Source organism: Sinocyclocheilus grahami, unplaced genomic scaffold (genome assembly GCF_001515645.1).
Source record: "Sinocyclocheilus grahami isolate Dianchi unplaced genomic scaffold, SAMN03320097.WGS_v1.1 scaffold216.1, whole genome shotgun sequence".
Lineage (NCBI taxonomy): Eukaryota > Metazoa > Chordata > Actinopteri > Cypriniformes > Cyprinidae > Sinocyclocheilus > Sinocyclocheilus grahami.
In genome coordinates this window covers 198,397-214,858 of record NW_015505395.1, presented here as the reverse complement: position 1 = coordinate 214,858, position 16,462 = coordinate 198,397, and the positions used below count along the sequence as shown (strand labels likewise).

At 36.1% G+C, this 16,462-nt stretch overlaps 1 protein-coding gene across 1 annotated transcript in view; it reads left to right on the top strand.

The window, feature by feature from the left end:
- The window catches only part of LOC107596265 (NAD-dependent protein deacetylase sirtuin-6-like), a 30,809-nt gene extending 16,234 nt beyond the window's left edge, over positions 1 to 14,575 (top strand). Inside the window, 6 exon segments of the mRNA XM_016286963.1 lie at positions 1,260 to 1,319; positions 3,975 to 4,070; positions 8,183 to 8,263; positions 12,419 to 12,542; positions 14,142 to 14,157; positions 14,160 to 14,575. Of these exon segments, the coding sequence (XP_016142449.1) occupies positions 1,260 to 1,319; positions 3,975 to 4,070; positions 8,183 to 8,263; positions 12,419 to 12,542; positions 14,142 to 14,157; positions 14,160 to 14,575 (793 nt within the window).
- Positions 14,576 to 16,462: the final 1,887 nt, after the last annotated feature.

The window sequence follows — 16,462 nt, the reverse complement described above, 5'->3', positions numbered from 1 at the left end:
TATATATATACACTGAACAAAATTATAAACGCAACACTTTTGTTTTTGCCCCCATTTTTCATGAGCTGAACTCAAAGATCTAAGACTTTTTCTATGTACACAAAAGGCCTATTTCTCTCAAATATTGTTCACAAATCTGTCTAAATCTGTGTTAGTGAGCACTTCTCCTTTGCCGAGATAATCCATCCACCTCACAGGTGTGGCATATCAAGATATATATACATTTTAGACTGCACACCTGTGCAAAAATCATGCTGTCTAATCAGAATCTTGATATGCCACACCTGTGAGGTGGATGTATTATCTCGGCAAAGGAGAAGTGCTCACTAACACAGATTTAGACAGATTTGTGAACAATATTTGAGAGAAATAGGCCTTTTGTGTACATAGAAAATGTCTTAGATCTTTGAGTTCAGCTCGTGAAAAATGGGGGCAAAAACAAAAGTGTTGCGTTTATATTTTTGTTCAGTGTATATTGTATTGTATTGTATTTTTATTTATTTATTTTTTTTATTGTTTTGTATTTGAATTAGGGTTATTGTCATAAACTAGAACAAAAGTAGACCCTTTACAGATTCGATTGATGTATTGCTTTTATCTGTAAGATCAAAACTGAAAGTGTAATTTAAGTTATTTTCGGTGTGATCAGGAGAAGATGCCTCAAAACGCGTATCCGCGTTAATCGACCTCAGAGGGTTAACTGAAATAAATTAAAATACTAAAAAACTAATTTTATTTCAGATTGTTGCCAAGGAAATATTTGACTTTTTTGTTTAGTTTCAGTGGAAGTACTAAAATTAAAACTAAAAAAAAAAATATTAATTTCTATTATTAAAAAAAAAAAAAACATAAATGACAACACACAAAAATTGCTTAATATTAAAATGAAAAATATAAAAAGAAAAAGCTAATTCAGTACTAAAATGAATACTAACGTACTAAATAACTAAAACTTAAATTCATTTTGAACAAAAATACAAAAAAAACGATGACAGAAACAAAAAAAAATTACTAAAATTTAAAAAAAAAATTAAGATGGCTTGAATTCACTCTAAAAACTGTAATAGTAAATGAATTATACTAAAATAACACTGCTTTGAACTGATATAAACAACCCACAGTCATTTGCGCATATTGATGGAATTGTGTCATCATTTACTCATCCTTTCTTTAATCACTCTTTCTCTTGTTATTGATTTTGGTTCACTTCTCATTCTTCTGTTCTTATTGGGTTTGTTTATTTCTCTCTTATCTGCTAGGGATCGATTGTCGGAGCTGCATGGGAACATGTTCGTTGAAGAATGTGAGAAGTGCGGCAAGTATGTTATCGATGCCACTGAACATCTTAATGAAATCTGTCAGCAAGATTAACCACGTCGTCTTATGTAGTTTAACAAGTACAAGACATTCATGACTGTCTTAAACTTGTTGCTGTGTTACTGGTTACTATGGTCAGATAATGATGTAAAAAGACCGACTTTAAATGATTTATTTGACCAGCAGCACATAGTGGTGAAAACAAACTTTGGTCTAACTTAACTTTGTGAAGTTTCAAATGATAGGGGTCCTATTATGCTTTTTCACTTTTTTAATTTTAGTCAGTGTGTAGTGTGTATGTTTGAGCATAAAAAAGATCTAGAAAGTTACAAATCTCAAAGTCCACTCCAAAGGGAGATATTTCAAGAACTACAACGAACGGCTCATTTGGACTACAGCGTTTGGTTTCCGGGCTTTGTGATATCACAAAGCGGCTTATTAGAATATCATTACAAATAATCCCCGCCTACAGAAACTCGAATGGTTGGGGGGTGGGGAGGGGCGAGGTTGTGGTTAGAACGCTTGGTTGAGTGAGTGCATCAGACGAGACGATGAAGAAGAAGTGCTGCTGCAGAGTTAGTGCATCAGAGAAAACCAAGAAGAAGAGCTGCTGTGCTGTAGCGTCAAATCTTCGGCATGTCTAGAACAATTCTTACAAGTATAACACGACGTAGCTGGGCGCCGCGGACAGACGCAGAACGGTGCCGTCGGTGTGCCTACACTCATTGAAAATAATGTATTCGAATTTTAAAGATGCTGTGCTTCTCGTCCGGTGTGCGACCGCCTGAAACGCTGTTATTTTTCACCTCCGTGCCCAAACGTCTTTGTTTGGGCTTCCGAAAGCGGATGATGTCAGGAAACAGTGGTTGCAATTTATTTTTTAACTCTGTTCCTGAGCATTATAACCCCAATTTGCTATTGTGGGCTGCACATTTTACTGAGGACAGCTTCCACAACACGAGGGAGTACAGTGCCGGATTCGCCAAAAGTTTTTATTGAAAGACGGAGCAAGGGGCGTTGCAGTACTGAAACACCATCTAAGCTGTTCGCCAATCACAATGCACTGGGACAGCTAACCAATCACAACACATTTTGTTTTTCGGAAGGCAGACCGTCATCAAAGCCGGAACTAATCGAGCCGTTTGTGCCAGGCTGGGGAGAAAGGTATTTTAATAATGTAAATTATGTGAAAAATAATGCGTTTTTCAAACCACCAAGCATGAGAGCATGTTCTAGTACACCCCTAAAACAAAATCAAGACTTTGAAAAAAGAGCATAATAGGACCCCTCTAAGAAAGAACTTAAAACTAATTTATAGGTGAAGTATGTAAAGCAAAATCTGTTTAAAGCTAAATTTTACAGGTTAAGCTTAGTCAAAAGCATTTGTGGTTTATTACCACAAACATTATTTCCATTTGTCCCTCCTTTTTAAAAAAGAAAAAACTAACTTACAATGGGACACTTACAGTGGACATAAATGAGGCCAGTCTTTGAAGATTAAAATATTTTGTTTCCTTGTCAAAGCAGATTTTGAGAAATTTAGCATTCCATTACTTGCTCACCAATGGATCCTCTGCAGTGAATGGGTGCCGTCAGAGCGCTGTACATTCACTCCCCCCACCTACAATTCCTGCCGGACCGGAGACTCGAACCCACAACCTTTGGGTTACGAGTTCGACTCTCTAACCATTAGGCCACAACTTCCCCCAATTAACATCTTGTGATCATAGGACGTTTTTAACTTAAACTGTTGCTTCTAGCTAAAATACGAGTCCTCTAACTATAATATTGCTTTCTCCAGTCATCCTGTCTGCACAGATCAAGCACTGTTTACAAGTCATAACAGTCCAAAATAGCTCTAAACAAACATATTGGTGACTTTTGATGTGAGGACAACAGGAGATGGACTTTTCACTGGAGGAAGTGTTATTATGGATTATGGACTCGTATTTAAGATGAAATTGATGGCTTAAATTTAAAATGCCTTAATGTCACTTCACAAGACGTTAACTGATGGACTGGAGTGGTGTGGATTACTTGTGGATTATTGTGATGTTTTTATCAGCTGTTTGGACTCTCATTCTGACGGCACCCATTCACTGCAGAGGATCCACTGGTGAGCAAGTGATGGAATGCTACATTTCTCCAAATATGATGAAGAAACAAACTCCTCTACATCTTGGGTTGTGTTGATTGAGCTTAACTTGTGCTGAACCTGAAATATTCCTTTAAAGTTCAAAGACTATAAGGCATTTTGTAAGTTTACTAAACTTATACTCAACTAAACTTTGCTGTTTATTTGTCAATTTCTGATTTAAAATCAAATCCTGCACTAACTCAACAAAATATAATTCTACCAGTTTTGGACAGAAAAATAGGTAAATAAAGAAAACAAAAAAGTCTGAAAAGTCTTTGATGAATTCACAATCTCCAAAAACATACTGATTCAGGTTTATTTTTCTAGTGCACAGTGTTTGACATTGAACATGTGCTGTATTGAAATTGTATGTGCATCATAGCTCTGTCTAGCAGATAAACGCTGTGAGAATGCTGTGCTATTCATCACACACATATATCTCTATCAAAGGAGGCAACGGGTCATGTGCAGGTACTGCCACTGTCACAGTGATGAGCACTTGTGCCCTGGGCTGTTTCAGGCAATATGTCCGGTACACTGTAATTGGAGTGATGGGTCTGAAGCCAACCGGACGCTACTGCGATGTCACACGCTCAAGAGGACTCCGATCTTGCAGGTGATGCACCATTTTAGAGAAATGCATCCATCATGATTTTCCATGATTCAGAGAAGACAGAATTTCATGATACACAAATATTTTTATTAGGGAATTTATTTATTATACGCCTAAAGTGGGGGAAAAAAATTCCCAGTATGTGTATATATATATGTATATATACATGCATACATACATACATATACACAGTGTTGGGAAGGTTACTTTGGAAATGTAATAGGTTACAGATTACAAGTTACTCCTATTTAAGATGTAATAAGTAGTAAAAAGCACGCTACCGAGCAAGAATGGAATGTGTTATTATTGTAATATTATGTGCTTTGTACTGCAGTGTTTTCTCAGTGGTGAATGAGACATGATATATCTGACAGCGTTGCATTCAGTCCTCCACCAACGCCATCTCTCATCATGTCGCTGGTTAGCCTCTGCTCTGCCTGTGCGCGTTCATATGTTTTTTTAAGGAAGCCTGGCTTTGCAGAGTGATTATGCAGGGAGGGTGGGATCTTGCTTTCAAAGCTAGCTTGCTATTGCTAGCCTCTCCAAAATCACCTACACTACCTTTTAAAGGCACAATATGTAAGATTTTTTTATTAAAATATCCAAAAACCACTAGAACAGTGTTATATATTTTGCTGACTTGTGTACTTACATTATCCCAAATGTTTCGAAGAATGTTTAAATCCAGAGAAATAAGCAATTTTAACTAGTGACACGGACCGTGTCCATAGTGTCATTGTGTCGCCTGCCAATGACGTCATAGCCCCTCGATTTCCGGTTTTGTTTTGTAGAAAACATGGAAACACCAAAGACGCTTTAATATGTTGTGCGTTTTAATAGACCGGTGACGACCGCACAGAGTAGCATAATAACAGAACTTTCAAATGTATCTAGTATGATAAAACAGCGCTGCTTTACCCCACATACGCACGACCGGAATGACCGGAAGCGGTCGACTGTGGCATAATAAAAGCTCCGCTGCTTTCGAGCCGTGTGTCACGCTCGTTTAACGGCCACTTTTCACTTCGACAGCTTTCAGCCTCACCCTGCTTCATTCTACTATGTTAATAAATCATTAGCTCATCCATGAACATGATTTCTGCCCGAGTCCCGTCGGATTGCATCGGCTGTGGGGGATGAAAACAACAACTCCCATGATTCCACACTCAGTCACGGCGTCATCAAACTACGCCTTTGTCTATTTGTTTATTTTGAATACGTGCCCTCTAGCGGCAAAAATTACATATTGTGCCTTTAAGTGTCTGTTGATGGCCTTTCATTTTTAAGCACGCTCTCACATATGTTTTTTGATCCATCCATTGCTATGGTTATCACTGTGTCAATCATTGCTATTTCAAGAGTGAATCCAGCATAAATATGCGGATGTCATTCCCGAAATGTTGCAGCGTGTATGTGTCCAAAAATCAAGTTACATACGATCTCACAAAGTTCCATTATAATCAATGAAGCTCTCTAAACTGCTCAATGAATCTCTTATCTACATTGCATTTGCACTTTATGAGATGATTCACTAGCATGCGGAACTGAAGTGAACAAAAACTGTGAATTCTGACCAACTAAAACGCCTCTGATTGGCCATTAAGGAATCAACAGGTGTGTCTGTGTTTGGCTACATTGCTCAACGGTGCAAACACTTAGTAAATAGTTACTTTTGACGCTGTCCAGAGCGCAAACACAAATATGCATGGATAGTTTGCCAGATCTTCAACTGAGGGTGATTTTGCTTTCGTTTGAGAGTGCATGGGCTTGGCTAACCGCTCCAAATTACTACGTTTATAGATTTTTTTCTTTACATTTAATTTGCCTTAAAGTGCCCCTTGTGAGTGAATCTTTATAAAATGTTTGAAAATCCTTGTTCAGAAATTACAAATGACTGACAAGGTTCTGGAAATGCATTGGTCAAATATAGGGATGTAACAGTCACTCAACTCACAATGCGATACGATTCGCGATACTGATTTCACAATACGATTTTGTCACGATTTTTGTTAACAAAATGAGATTTAAGACAAATTATAAATGAACAAGCGTCCTTTTATTATTGCATGGACAAAATGCTGCACATGTCTTTGTGAAATTGAAATATGTAGAATAACATAACTAAATTGAAATTTTTAAACAAACCCCAAATCAAAAAAATAAATACTAGAAGTAAAAAAAAAATCTTCATATAAATAAACTAAGGCTTTGCCTGTGCTCTTTCCATTTAAAATTAATCACAATCCAAACAAAGATGTTGCATACATGCAGCATGAGCAATTTTTAATCTAAATCAAGATTGTATAATTCAGAAATTTGAAGCAAAAGCAGAATGCTCTGACTTTAGCTTTTTGAAACTATACTACATAAAACACATCTGCACGAAACAGAAACAGCAACAATTATTATAATTCAAATTAACTGTTTTCTATTGTATATTTAAGAATTTATTCCTGTGATGCAAAGCTGAATTTTCAGCATCATTACTCCAGTCTTCAGCGTCACATGATCCTTCAGAAATCATTCTAATATGCTGATTTACTGCTCAAGAAACATTTCTGATCATTTTCAATGTTAAAAACAGTTGTTAAACAATTTTTTTTTTAAAAAAAAGCAAATTTTCAGAGGCTAATATTGAATGACTGACATTAGTAATTGGAGCTGTCAGTAGCCTGCTAGTGGTCCGTATGTGCTGAGGGGCCTCAGGAGCCCTAGTGTTCAGCTCACACCATTTGTACCTAGGGATCTGCTCAGTTGTTATTGGCAGTCTCAGGCTGTGCTACCTTTGGCTATAATGGCCCCTGGCAGTCTGAGGCTCTGGGGCACCGGCTCCTTCGTTTCATAATCCGGCCATGAGCATCCTCTGACTTTGCAGCAGGCAAGTGTTACGTCATCAGGAGCCAGACTCATAAAAATCATCTTTTGAAAGAAGGTTTTGAGATAAATTTCTTAAGATAAATAAAGTTTGGTGTCAGATGTATGGGCGCTCTCATATATACTGAATGTTGCCGAAGATTGTCCTATTTATGGGCTGAAATTAAAAATGAGCTCCCTATTTGACTCATTACTGAATTTTGAATTCAGCACAAAGTCGAGTCACACATAATCATGACCGATCATTGTTTACATTATCGATCATTGGTGTCACTTAAGAACGTGTGCACATCCCTAGGAATAATATGTATTATAGCGTTATGTTGTAATGCTTAATTACAACAATTTCTATTAAATAACCCAATACATTTATAAAACATCTTACCTTTGCGGATGTAAGACAAGTCGGAGGATATTCTAACTTTAAGAAGTCATTTAGATTGATTTGTAGGAAGTTTCTTTTTAAAAATTTGAATTCTTCTTAAGTTTTGTCTTAAAAACTATTTTAAGAGAAAAGATAAGAACATTCTTAAGAATTATTTGTATGTAACATTTTGCTTAAAGAAGAAAATGTCAGTTAAAATAAAATGTTATTCTTAAAATTAAGTTTCGTGAATCCAGCCCCAGATACTCAAATGTAAAATATTTCAGTAAAATTACATTATTGGTGTTATTTTACTATCATTAATATACTGTTGTAGAATATATTAATATTTTGCATCTTTTTATTTTTATAATTTCCATTTTTATTTAAATGTTACTAAGTTTTAGTAATTTTGTTGTTTTTTACTTTTTTAGTGTCTATATTTTTTTATTTGATTTCAGTTTTAGTTATTTCAGTACATCAAGTTAAACACAACTTAAAATAGAATTATAAGTCAATAGAATTAATCAAATGAGAAATGTTGACTTGGCAGTGAACTAAAACAAAAAAATCATATATTGTTTTATTTCTTTGTAACAAATGTTGTTTGTTTGTTTTAGGTTTAGCTAATGATAATAACTTGTCAAAACCTGTGAAAGATAATAAAAGTAACAGAGCAATATTGACATTGATGCGTTGGTTTCTTAACATTACACGTGGTCTTAAAAATGTTCATGGCACACGATGCTCAGTCAAACATGATGAAGCACACAAAGACGTCTGTCTGATGCATCTGCGCATACACCCCCTTAGATGTCTGTGCTCGTCATCAGCTGTTTGCTCTGTCTCATAACTACGTGTGTGTTTTTCTCTGCAGAGGGAAGCTGATCAGCACTATATTGGACTGGGAGGACTCACTGCCTGACAGAGACCTGAATAGAGCTGATGAAGCATGTCAGTAAGGAAGAGAAATATCCAGGGAATGAGATGGTGTGCTCTAATAATTCAGGGAGAAGGCCGTTATATTTAGGGAATCAAGAATGCTTGTTGAGAACAAGGCCAGTAGCAGTTACAGGTCTAAAATAAGATTGAGCATGTTTGGTGATTGACAGGTGAATTTAGGAAACGAAATTCAAAGGCAGATACTAGCTTTACTATTATGTATACCTTTTATGTATAACTTTTGACCAGTTGGTTGCTGCGGTTTTACAGTTAACTAGAACGATTTCCGTTTCAGGCCAATTTTAAAATGTCCACAGGAATATATAGAGCAATAAATCATGACTTTGGGTTAATGTATTGCAAAACTATAAACAGTTATGGATTTAATTTATACATAAGCAGTGCTGTAGTCAAACTGCTTCAGTATATTCCAGCAATGATACATTAAAAACTTCATATCAGTACATCAGAGTGATCTCACTTCCTGTACAATGCCGTCGACCGTCAAAATTGTTGATGTGTTGCATGCAAATAGTTTAGTATATCAATACGCTTTTAATTACTTCTAAATGCTTCGGTTTCAGGTCAAATGAATAGATTAGAGTGCCCAGTCCCGATCATTGTATCAACAGCACCAGATCCAGCTTAATTATATTACAGTGAACGTACTGCAGTCTCACAAGACTCGACACACAGACACGCACGCATACAAAACATCCCACAACACCTGCTGCACATCTGACCCACGACTGTCCTCTGGGCTTCCACATGCTTTCAAAATCCACTGCAGCTTGAAAGAAAATAAACGTGACCTTGGAAGTACTCCAATGTGGTTTTCCTCTTTCTTTATCGTAAAGCACAATTCTTACCGTTTGAGTTCCTCCAGTCTGTCAAGAGTTAGCTTTAGGGCACAGTATTACAAAGCTGCATCTGTCTTTATGTAATATAACTGTTTCCTAGTTTAGAAGATCACTAGATATGACATGATTTATAAATGAGATCCTGCATATATAGACATTGGAATATGTGTTATTAAAGGAATAGTAAACCTAAAAATGATAATGTGCTGAAAATGTACTCACCCTCAGGTCATCCAAGATGTAGATGAGTTTGTTTCTTCATCATAACAGATTTGGAGAAATTTAGCATTACATCACTTGCTCACCAATGGATCCTCTTCTCAAGACATTAATTGCTGGACTGGAGTGGTGTGTATTAGGCTTGCCGCGATAGACGGTGCTGACGGTGATACCGGTGATACCGGTTGCCCACTGCGTCACCGACTCCCACCGTCGTTTTGATTTGTAATAGTAATAAAAATCATTTAGTTCAGTAAAAGAACAGACACTACAATTAAAAACGGAACGCGGCTGCTCAATGCAGTTGAACGACAGTTGCATCACAGATCAGGTTTAGTTTCTAAAGTGAGGAGAGTGAGTCCAGCTGACTGACAAGAAGAGTGAGGCGAGACAGACAAGACGATCGCGGATGATTTAGTTTCGAAATGAAATGCAAAAGCGTCTGTTTGGCAATATTTTGGATTTTGAAAAGCCTGTTGACTTGCCGTTTATCTAAGGTGATTTTGGAAGGTTTTTTTAAACATAAGTTTCTTATTTAATTGGTTCCACATTGTTTGCTGATTTTTACTTTGTTTAAATTTTGTGTCATTTATTTATTTTATTTGACATCAAGGTGTATGCCGTGCCTCCAAGCTTTCTTACTCGTTTTGCTAATAAACGTTCTATGCTTTTTATTTATTTGGTTATATATTATACATGTTTACTTGTTTCCAGGTTTGTACATTTCTACTTTATGTAAGTTATTTTATATTAGGCATAGCCTGCCCTATAGCATGGTGTATTTTTATTTGTTTTGTTAATAAAAGTTCTATGTTTTATATATACGCTAAAGTGACGCCTAACTGCCGCTAATTCGAGGGACAATTCAAACGAACTAAAAACGGACAATTGCTTTACTCCGAATTGCCGCTATTTGAAAGTGAAAGTAAAATGCGCACGCCGCCACACGGGTACGCCCCTGCCACCGCGGTGTTGTCACACATCGATTAACCGGTGGGAAAATTTCCTCACCGTCACAACCCTAGTGTGTATTACATGTGGATTATTGTGATGTCTTTATCAGCTGTTTGGACTCATTCTGACGGCACCCAGTCACTGCAGAGGATCCATTGGTGAGCAAGTGATGGAATGCTAAATGTTTTAGAAACACGTTTGAAAAAGCTCATCTAAGCATGTAGGTTTCACAGTGGATACACGGCACCCTGGGATTGATAGTGTGTTCAGGTGAAATCAGGACGGTGCCGATGAGTTTCCTACGACCACATGAGACTCAAAAACCAATCAAGTGCCAATAAGCTCCTGCTCAGACTTAAAGAAGATTCGTAATTCTCACTTTTGCCGTTTTTCACTCTCAATTTTCTCTCTCATGGTCTGAGGTCACTTGTGGGTTCTTTTGAAGAAAAGTAGCTTTTTTTTCTTAGCCTGCTGCAATCATTCACTTCGAAAGATGTCTGGGTTTTGGATGTTGTGGTGAAAGGAAGGTTCAGCAAATCTCTTTCTTTAAGTCATGCATTTATAAAGCTCTTCATCCAGGTCATAGTACTTCATGGGGAATTAATAGAGCTTTTAGTGAACCAGTATTCATTATGTTTTGTAAAGGATAATTATCTCCTTATGGCTGTTTCTAGCCTCTTCAAATTGCCTACCCTACCTTTAATTAAACATGAGTATTGTACTGAAGTGTGTACTTTGAAGTTAATGATGTTCAGATAAAAATAGATTTCAGACAAGCTTAGAAACAGGGATGATAAAAGGCACAAGCTATTACAGCTGAACTCATGTTACAGTTCAGGTCTGTGAATAGCTTACAGCATTTTCTTCATCACTGTTGCATGTTGCTATTCTGTAATCAGATGTTTTCTGCAATGTCAGGTTAGCAAACACACTTCAACTCTTGTGAAGGAGAAAAAAGGGTCAACTAGCCGTCCAACAACTGGACTAGTCAACCATTTTGACCCATTCTGCTCATTTCAGAATTTTCTGTATACATTTTATTTCAAATGACATGGCTATTAATTAAACTTATTATTATTATTATTTTACCTAACAAAAATACAGCTTAATATTTAGGTTTTTATTAAGATTTTTTGCATCATGAAATTATTTTGATTAGCATATTACCTCATCTAATTCTCATTATTACAATGTGTGTATTTTATTTTTGTAACTATGCTGTTCATTACATTTTCATTTACAGTAATGTTTTGTTGTGTTTGTATATACACTTATTTTATTTGAAACAGCATAAAAGCGGTAGTGTTATTTTTTGATTAAAATGTTTTCTGAAATAAAATTAAATATAAATATTAGGTAAAAACTTGGAAAAATGGCAAATGTTACCTTGGCAACTAACTGAAATACAATAAGTTTAAGTACTAAAATTGCTAAAACTGAAAAAAAATAAAACAAAGCTGAATAGAAATATTAAAAAATAATAATAAAAATTAAAAACATAGATTACTAAAATTTAAACTAAAATGAAAATATAATAACATTAATAAACCATATAATAGTAGCTAAATAATACTAAAATAACACTGAAAGGCTGTACAAAAAAATATTGCACAATCCTTGTTCTAAATGATCCTAACAATGAACATATTCATTCTTTTTTATGCGAAGTTTCTTGATTTTTATTTTTTGCCTTTGGGGTGAAGTGTGACTTTTTGCACTTTTGATGTTATTTCTAGCGAGAAATCAGTATTATAGTAATTAAATATTCGTTTAGTTATCACAAAAACTCGTTCTATTTTGTTGTAGCTCATTAAACTGTTACGCTGCCTCAGAAGCCTGTCCGAAATCAGTTTCATGAGGTGCCTTCGTGCAAAAATGCTGCCTGCAAAGTCATTGCCTCATACGGCAACGAGGCAGCAAGTCAGCTGCCTAAGTTTTCGGATGGAGCCTGAGACATGTTCTTGACAAGTTTTGCATAATAATGTTTCAAATTTGCATCAACAAAGGAACCATGTGATCAGACTGTAGCTTGACATTTGTGTGCATTATGATTAAGGTGGACTGCAGGTGAACAAACTGAGACTGAGAAGTATGACCAACAGCCCCCAGCAGCTGATACTGTGCCTCTCTTTTCACAGGCGAGCTGACTTGGCCTTGACGCTGGGTACATCTCTTCAAATTAAACCTAGCGGAGATCTGCCTCTTCTAACCAAACGCACAGGAGGGAAGCTGGTTATAGTCAACCTTCAGCCTTCCGAACATGTACATCTCACCAACACGATACCTCAAAAACCTCATGAAAAAATCCATTCTAATTAAAATTCATTCAAATTGATACTTTTTTTTTTTTAGCAACAAATTAATAACACATGGCCACGATTTACTAAAACGAGGGAACAAATTAGGTACAATGTGGCCAAAATTAGTGGCTCCTTAGTCACTTCTTTCAAAAATATTACCAGCCCCTAAGTTTTTGAATGATGACTCGATTTATAAGGATCAATTTCAGTTAATATTCTGCCTATGTAGACAACAGACAGCACAGCAGCTCACTAGATTAGAGTCTTTGTCTTAGTCCTCACCCACACAAAAATACACATGCTTCCACAAACACGTAGTAGTTTGAAATCTGTGAGCGGTGAACACACTCAGATTAGCGTCCTTCAATAGCACAGCTGCGCTAAACTCCGTCTGACCATTCATGCTCATTATTTAAACAATTTTGATTAAGAAGCTTTGCAGTCGGGCTGGATTTTCTCTTAAGCTCGTATCCTTAGTCTGGCATTTCTTTCTGATCTCGTCATGTGGCTAGAATGTTTGTAATGGATTAATCCTATTAATTTTTAAACGTGTTGTTATCTGCCCGTGTTTGACTCATGTTCCATCTAAAGGTTATTTTTGCCGCTTTACCTCATCGCTTCCACTTCCTGTCAACATCTCAGTTCCCAAATTGGATTTATTTTTATAAATCTTTTTGAAATTCAAAGCCTGACACAACATGAGATATAACATGTCAGATTTTTGGAGGGGGAGTTTATGGTATTATAGCAGCTTAACGTGTAAAGAAGTAGAATTTGACATTTCTGGTGCAGTTTCGTAATGTCTGTCTGTAATCTGAATCTGCTGTGATTGATTAAAGTGTGCATTTATTCAAAGTAAATTAGTATTTCACACAGTCAGGCTAAAGAATGTCAAAAAAAAAAAAAAAAAAACGTAGACGTGTAATTTTCTGGGAAAAAGTTTGGGGTTAGAAAGATTTTTTGTTTTGTTTCTGTTTTTGAAAGTCTTTTCTGCTCACCAAGGCTGCATTTGATTAAAAGTATGGTAAAAACAATAATATTGAAAAATAATATTGCAATTTAAAATAACTGTTTTCTATTTGAATTTACTGTAAAATGTCATTTATTCCTGTGATGCTGTATTTTCAGCATCATTACTCCAGTCTTCAGTGTCACATGATCCTTCAGAAATCATTCTAATATGCTGCTCAAGAACCATTTCTGATTATTATCAATGTTGAAATCAGTTGTGCTGCGTCGTATTTTTATGGAATCCATTATGTATTTTCAGGATACTTTGATGAATAGAAAGTTCAAAAGAACAGCATTTATTTGATACAGAAAGTGACGAAAGAAGATTGACAAAAAGCTTGATGTATGAAAAAGTTGTCGCAAACATACATCAATTCTGAAGTCATAAAATAGCTAAATGTGATGGTGAATAATGGCTTAAATTAACATCCACAAAAAAGGTATGGTTAATCATCATTTATGTTCATTGTATGGAAAAAAAATTGAGTACCGTCACTTTAAAATCTGTCTGGTTGTTTTTACTTAACAGTGCTACTCCTTGTTTTTGTAGGACAAACACGCCCACCTGCTTATCCACATGAGGTCATGGGTCAACTGATGAAGCTGCTGGGATTGGAGGTTCCAGAGTGGGCGGGGCCAATGCTGTGTGAACGCTCAGGTGGAGAACTGAACATCCTCCCATTCGGAGCCTGGAAAAAGGAAGTGAAGATCGAGGAAAATAAACACGCCGTCCCAAAGAAACGGAAGAAGAGAGAGCAGGATGGCAAGATAAACTGCAAGAAAGATGTTAAAGTAGAAGAAGAGACTAAAGAATCGGGGAAGGAATCAGCGTTAGGACTAATCAAAACGCAGAAGTCGTCCTGTGAGGCGTGTCCTTTAAACAGCTCCTCCCACAATCCTACAAGTTTCACAATCCTACGCAGAACTAGACAGACACTGAACAGCCCTCTTCTTAGAGCCGAATCGCAATCGGACAGAAACTGAATGGCAAATCTCTCTCAGGAAGTGTGGTCACCATATGCCCTGTGTTTACATCGTCATGATGATAGGCTGGACTCAGGCCTTTTAGATGAAATGAAGTGATGTCATCCGGCCATGAGTGTGTACTGTTACAGCTAGCTAGTAGAAAATTTAGGTCAATATTATTTCTGTTATTCTGGATGGAGATCTTGGTGAATCATGTTTTTTTTTTTTTGTACTGTAAAATAAACATATTGTAATCTTTTGTAACCTCAAATAAATCAGGTTTGTAAAAACAAGGTTCACTGCACACGCAAAACATGTCATATTTTACCCCAAAAATCAAAAGTTATATATACTATATATATGACAGTTAGATTTAGACATTTAAATTAAATTTAAATGTCTGTTTCCAATAGCTAAACATTCTTAAAGGAATAGTTCACCCAAATCAAAGATGTAGATTAGCATTACCAGTGAATCCTCTGCAGTGAATGGGTGCCGTCAGAATGAGAGTCTGATAAATGCATCACAATAATCCACTCCACTCCAGTCCACCAATTAAGTTTTTGTTATTCATATAAATAATTCATTATTAAGCCATATACAAGTACACTGTAAAAAGTCATTCTGTAGGTTTGTAGATTTCATTAAATTTAAAGTGTAAACTTTATTTAACAAAATAAATTTGTTTTTTTCAATATTTTTTTTTATTAGAATTAATTAAAAATGACTGGAATAAAACCTACTCAATTATGTTGTTAAGGATTCAGCTATTATTTTTGAATAATTCCAAATAGAGAGAATATTGAATGAATCCAACATGATGGAAATGAGCTGTTTTCAATTTACAAGCATTTCTCTGGAAAGCCATATGGGTCATAATTCGCGTGCTTTTCACCGCCGTATCAATATTAAAACGCCGTTTTCATAACGCCGCCAGGCGTTAAATAAGCGCCGTTAGGCGATAAGTTAACGGCAGACGCCACCACGCGTTAAAATAACGCCACACGCCGACCGACGTTAAGTTAACGCCACACGCCACTTAAGATGCAGATTTATTTGCTTATCTACATGGACACACCTCTCATGGCTACAAGGACTAGGCAAGTCGGAGCATCCCGTTTGCAAGAGCGCGAAGATGGCAAGTACAGCCCTTACAATTCTAGATGTAGGGGGAAAAATGCCCCTGAATGAGCTTTTGTCTCACGAGTTATCACAGGAGTCATGAATGAGTGCAAATTTGGAAATTATTTTATACAACAGTTAAATAAATAAGAAATGTTATGGTAAGTCTTGCAATATATTGCAAAATATATTTATAATCAGTCGTGAAAATGGACAAAATTCACTGGGGACCCTAGCTTGGAATCAGGTGGGGTGGGGGGGGGTTAATGGTAATAAAAGGTAAAATAATAAATAAATATATATTATATTTATATAAAATATACATTTTGGATGTATTTAATTATACATCTATTTGTAATATATAATAACATTACATTTATTTCATATGTTCTCTATCATAACCCTTCTTGGATATTAAGACACCTGCAATTTTGGCCAAATTATAGATATTTTGTGTGTGAATTTGCACATGCTATAATGTAAGCATCATTAATGACCCCTTGTGTTAACGCCACACGCCACTTAAGATGCAGATTTATTTGCTCATCTACATGGACACACCTCTCATTGCTACAATGACTCTACGGCAAGTCGGAGCATCCAGTTTGCAAGAGCGCGAAGATGGCAAGTACAGCCCTTACAATTCTAGATGTAGGGGGAAAAATGCCCCTGAATGAGCTTTTGTCTCACGAGTTATCACAGGAGTCATGAATGAGTGCAAATTTGGAAATTAAACAGTTAAATAAATAAGAAATGTTATGGTAAGTCTTGCAATATAGCAAT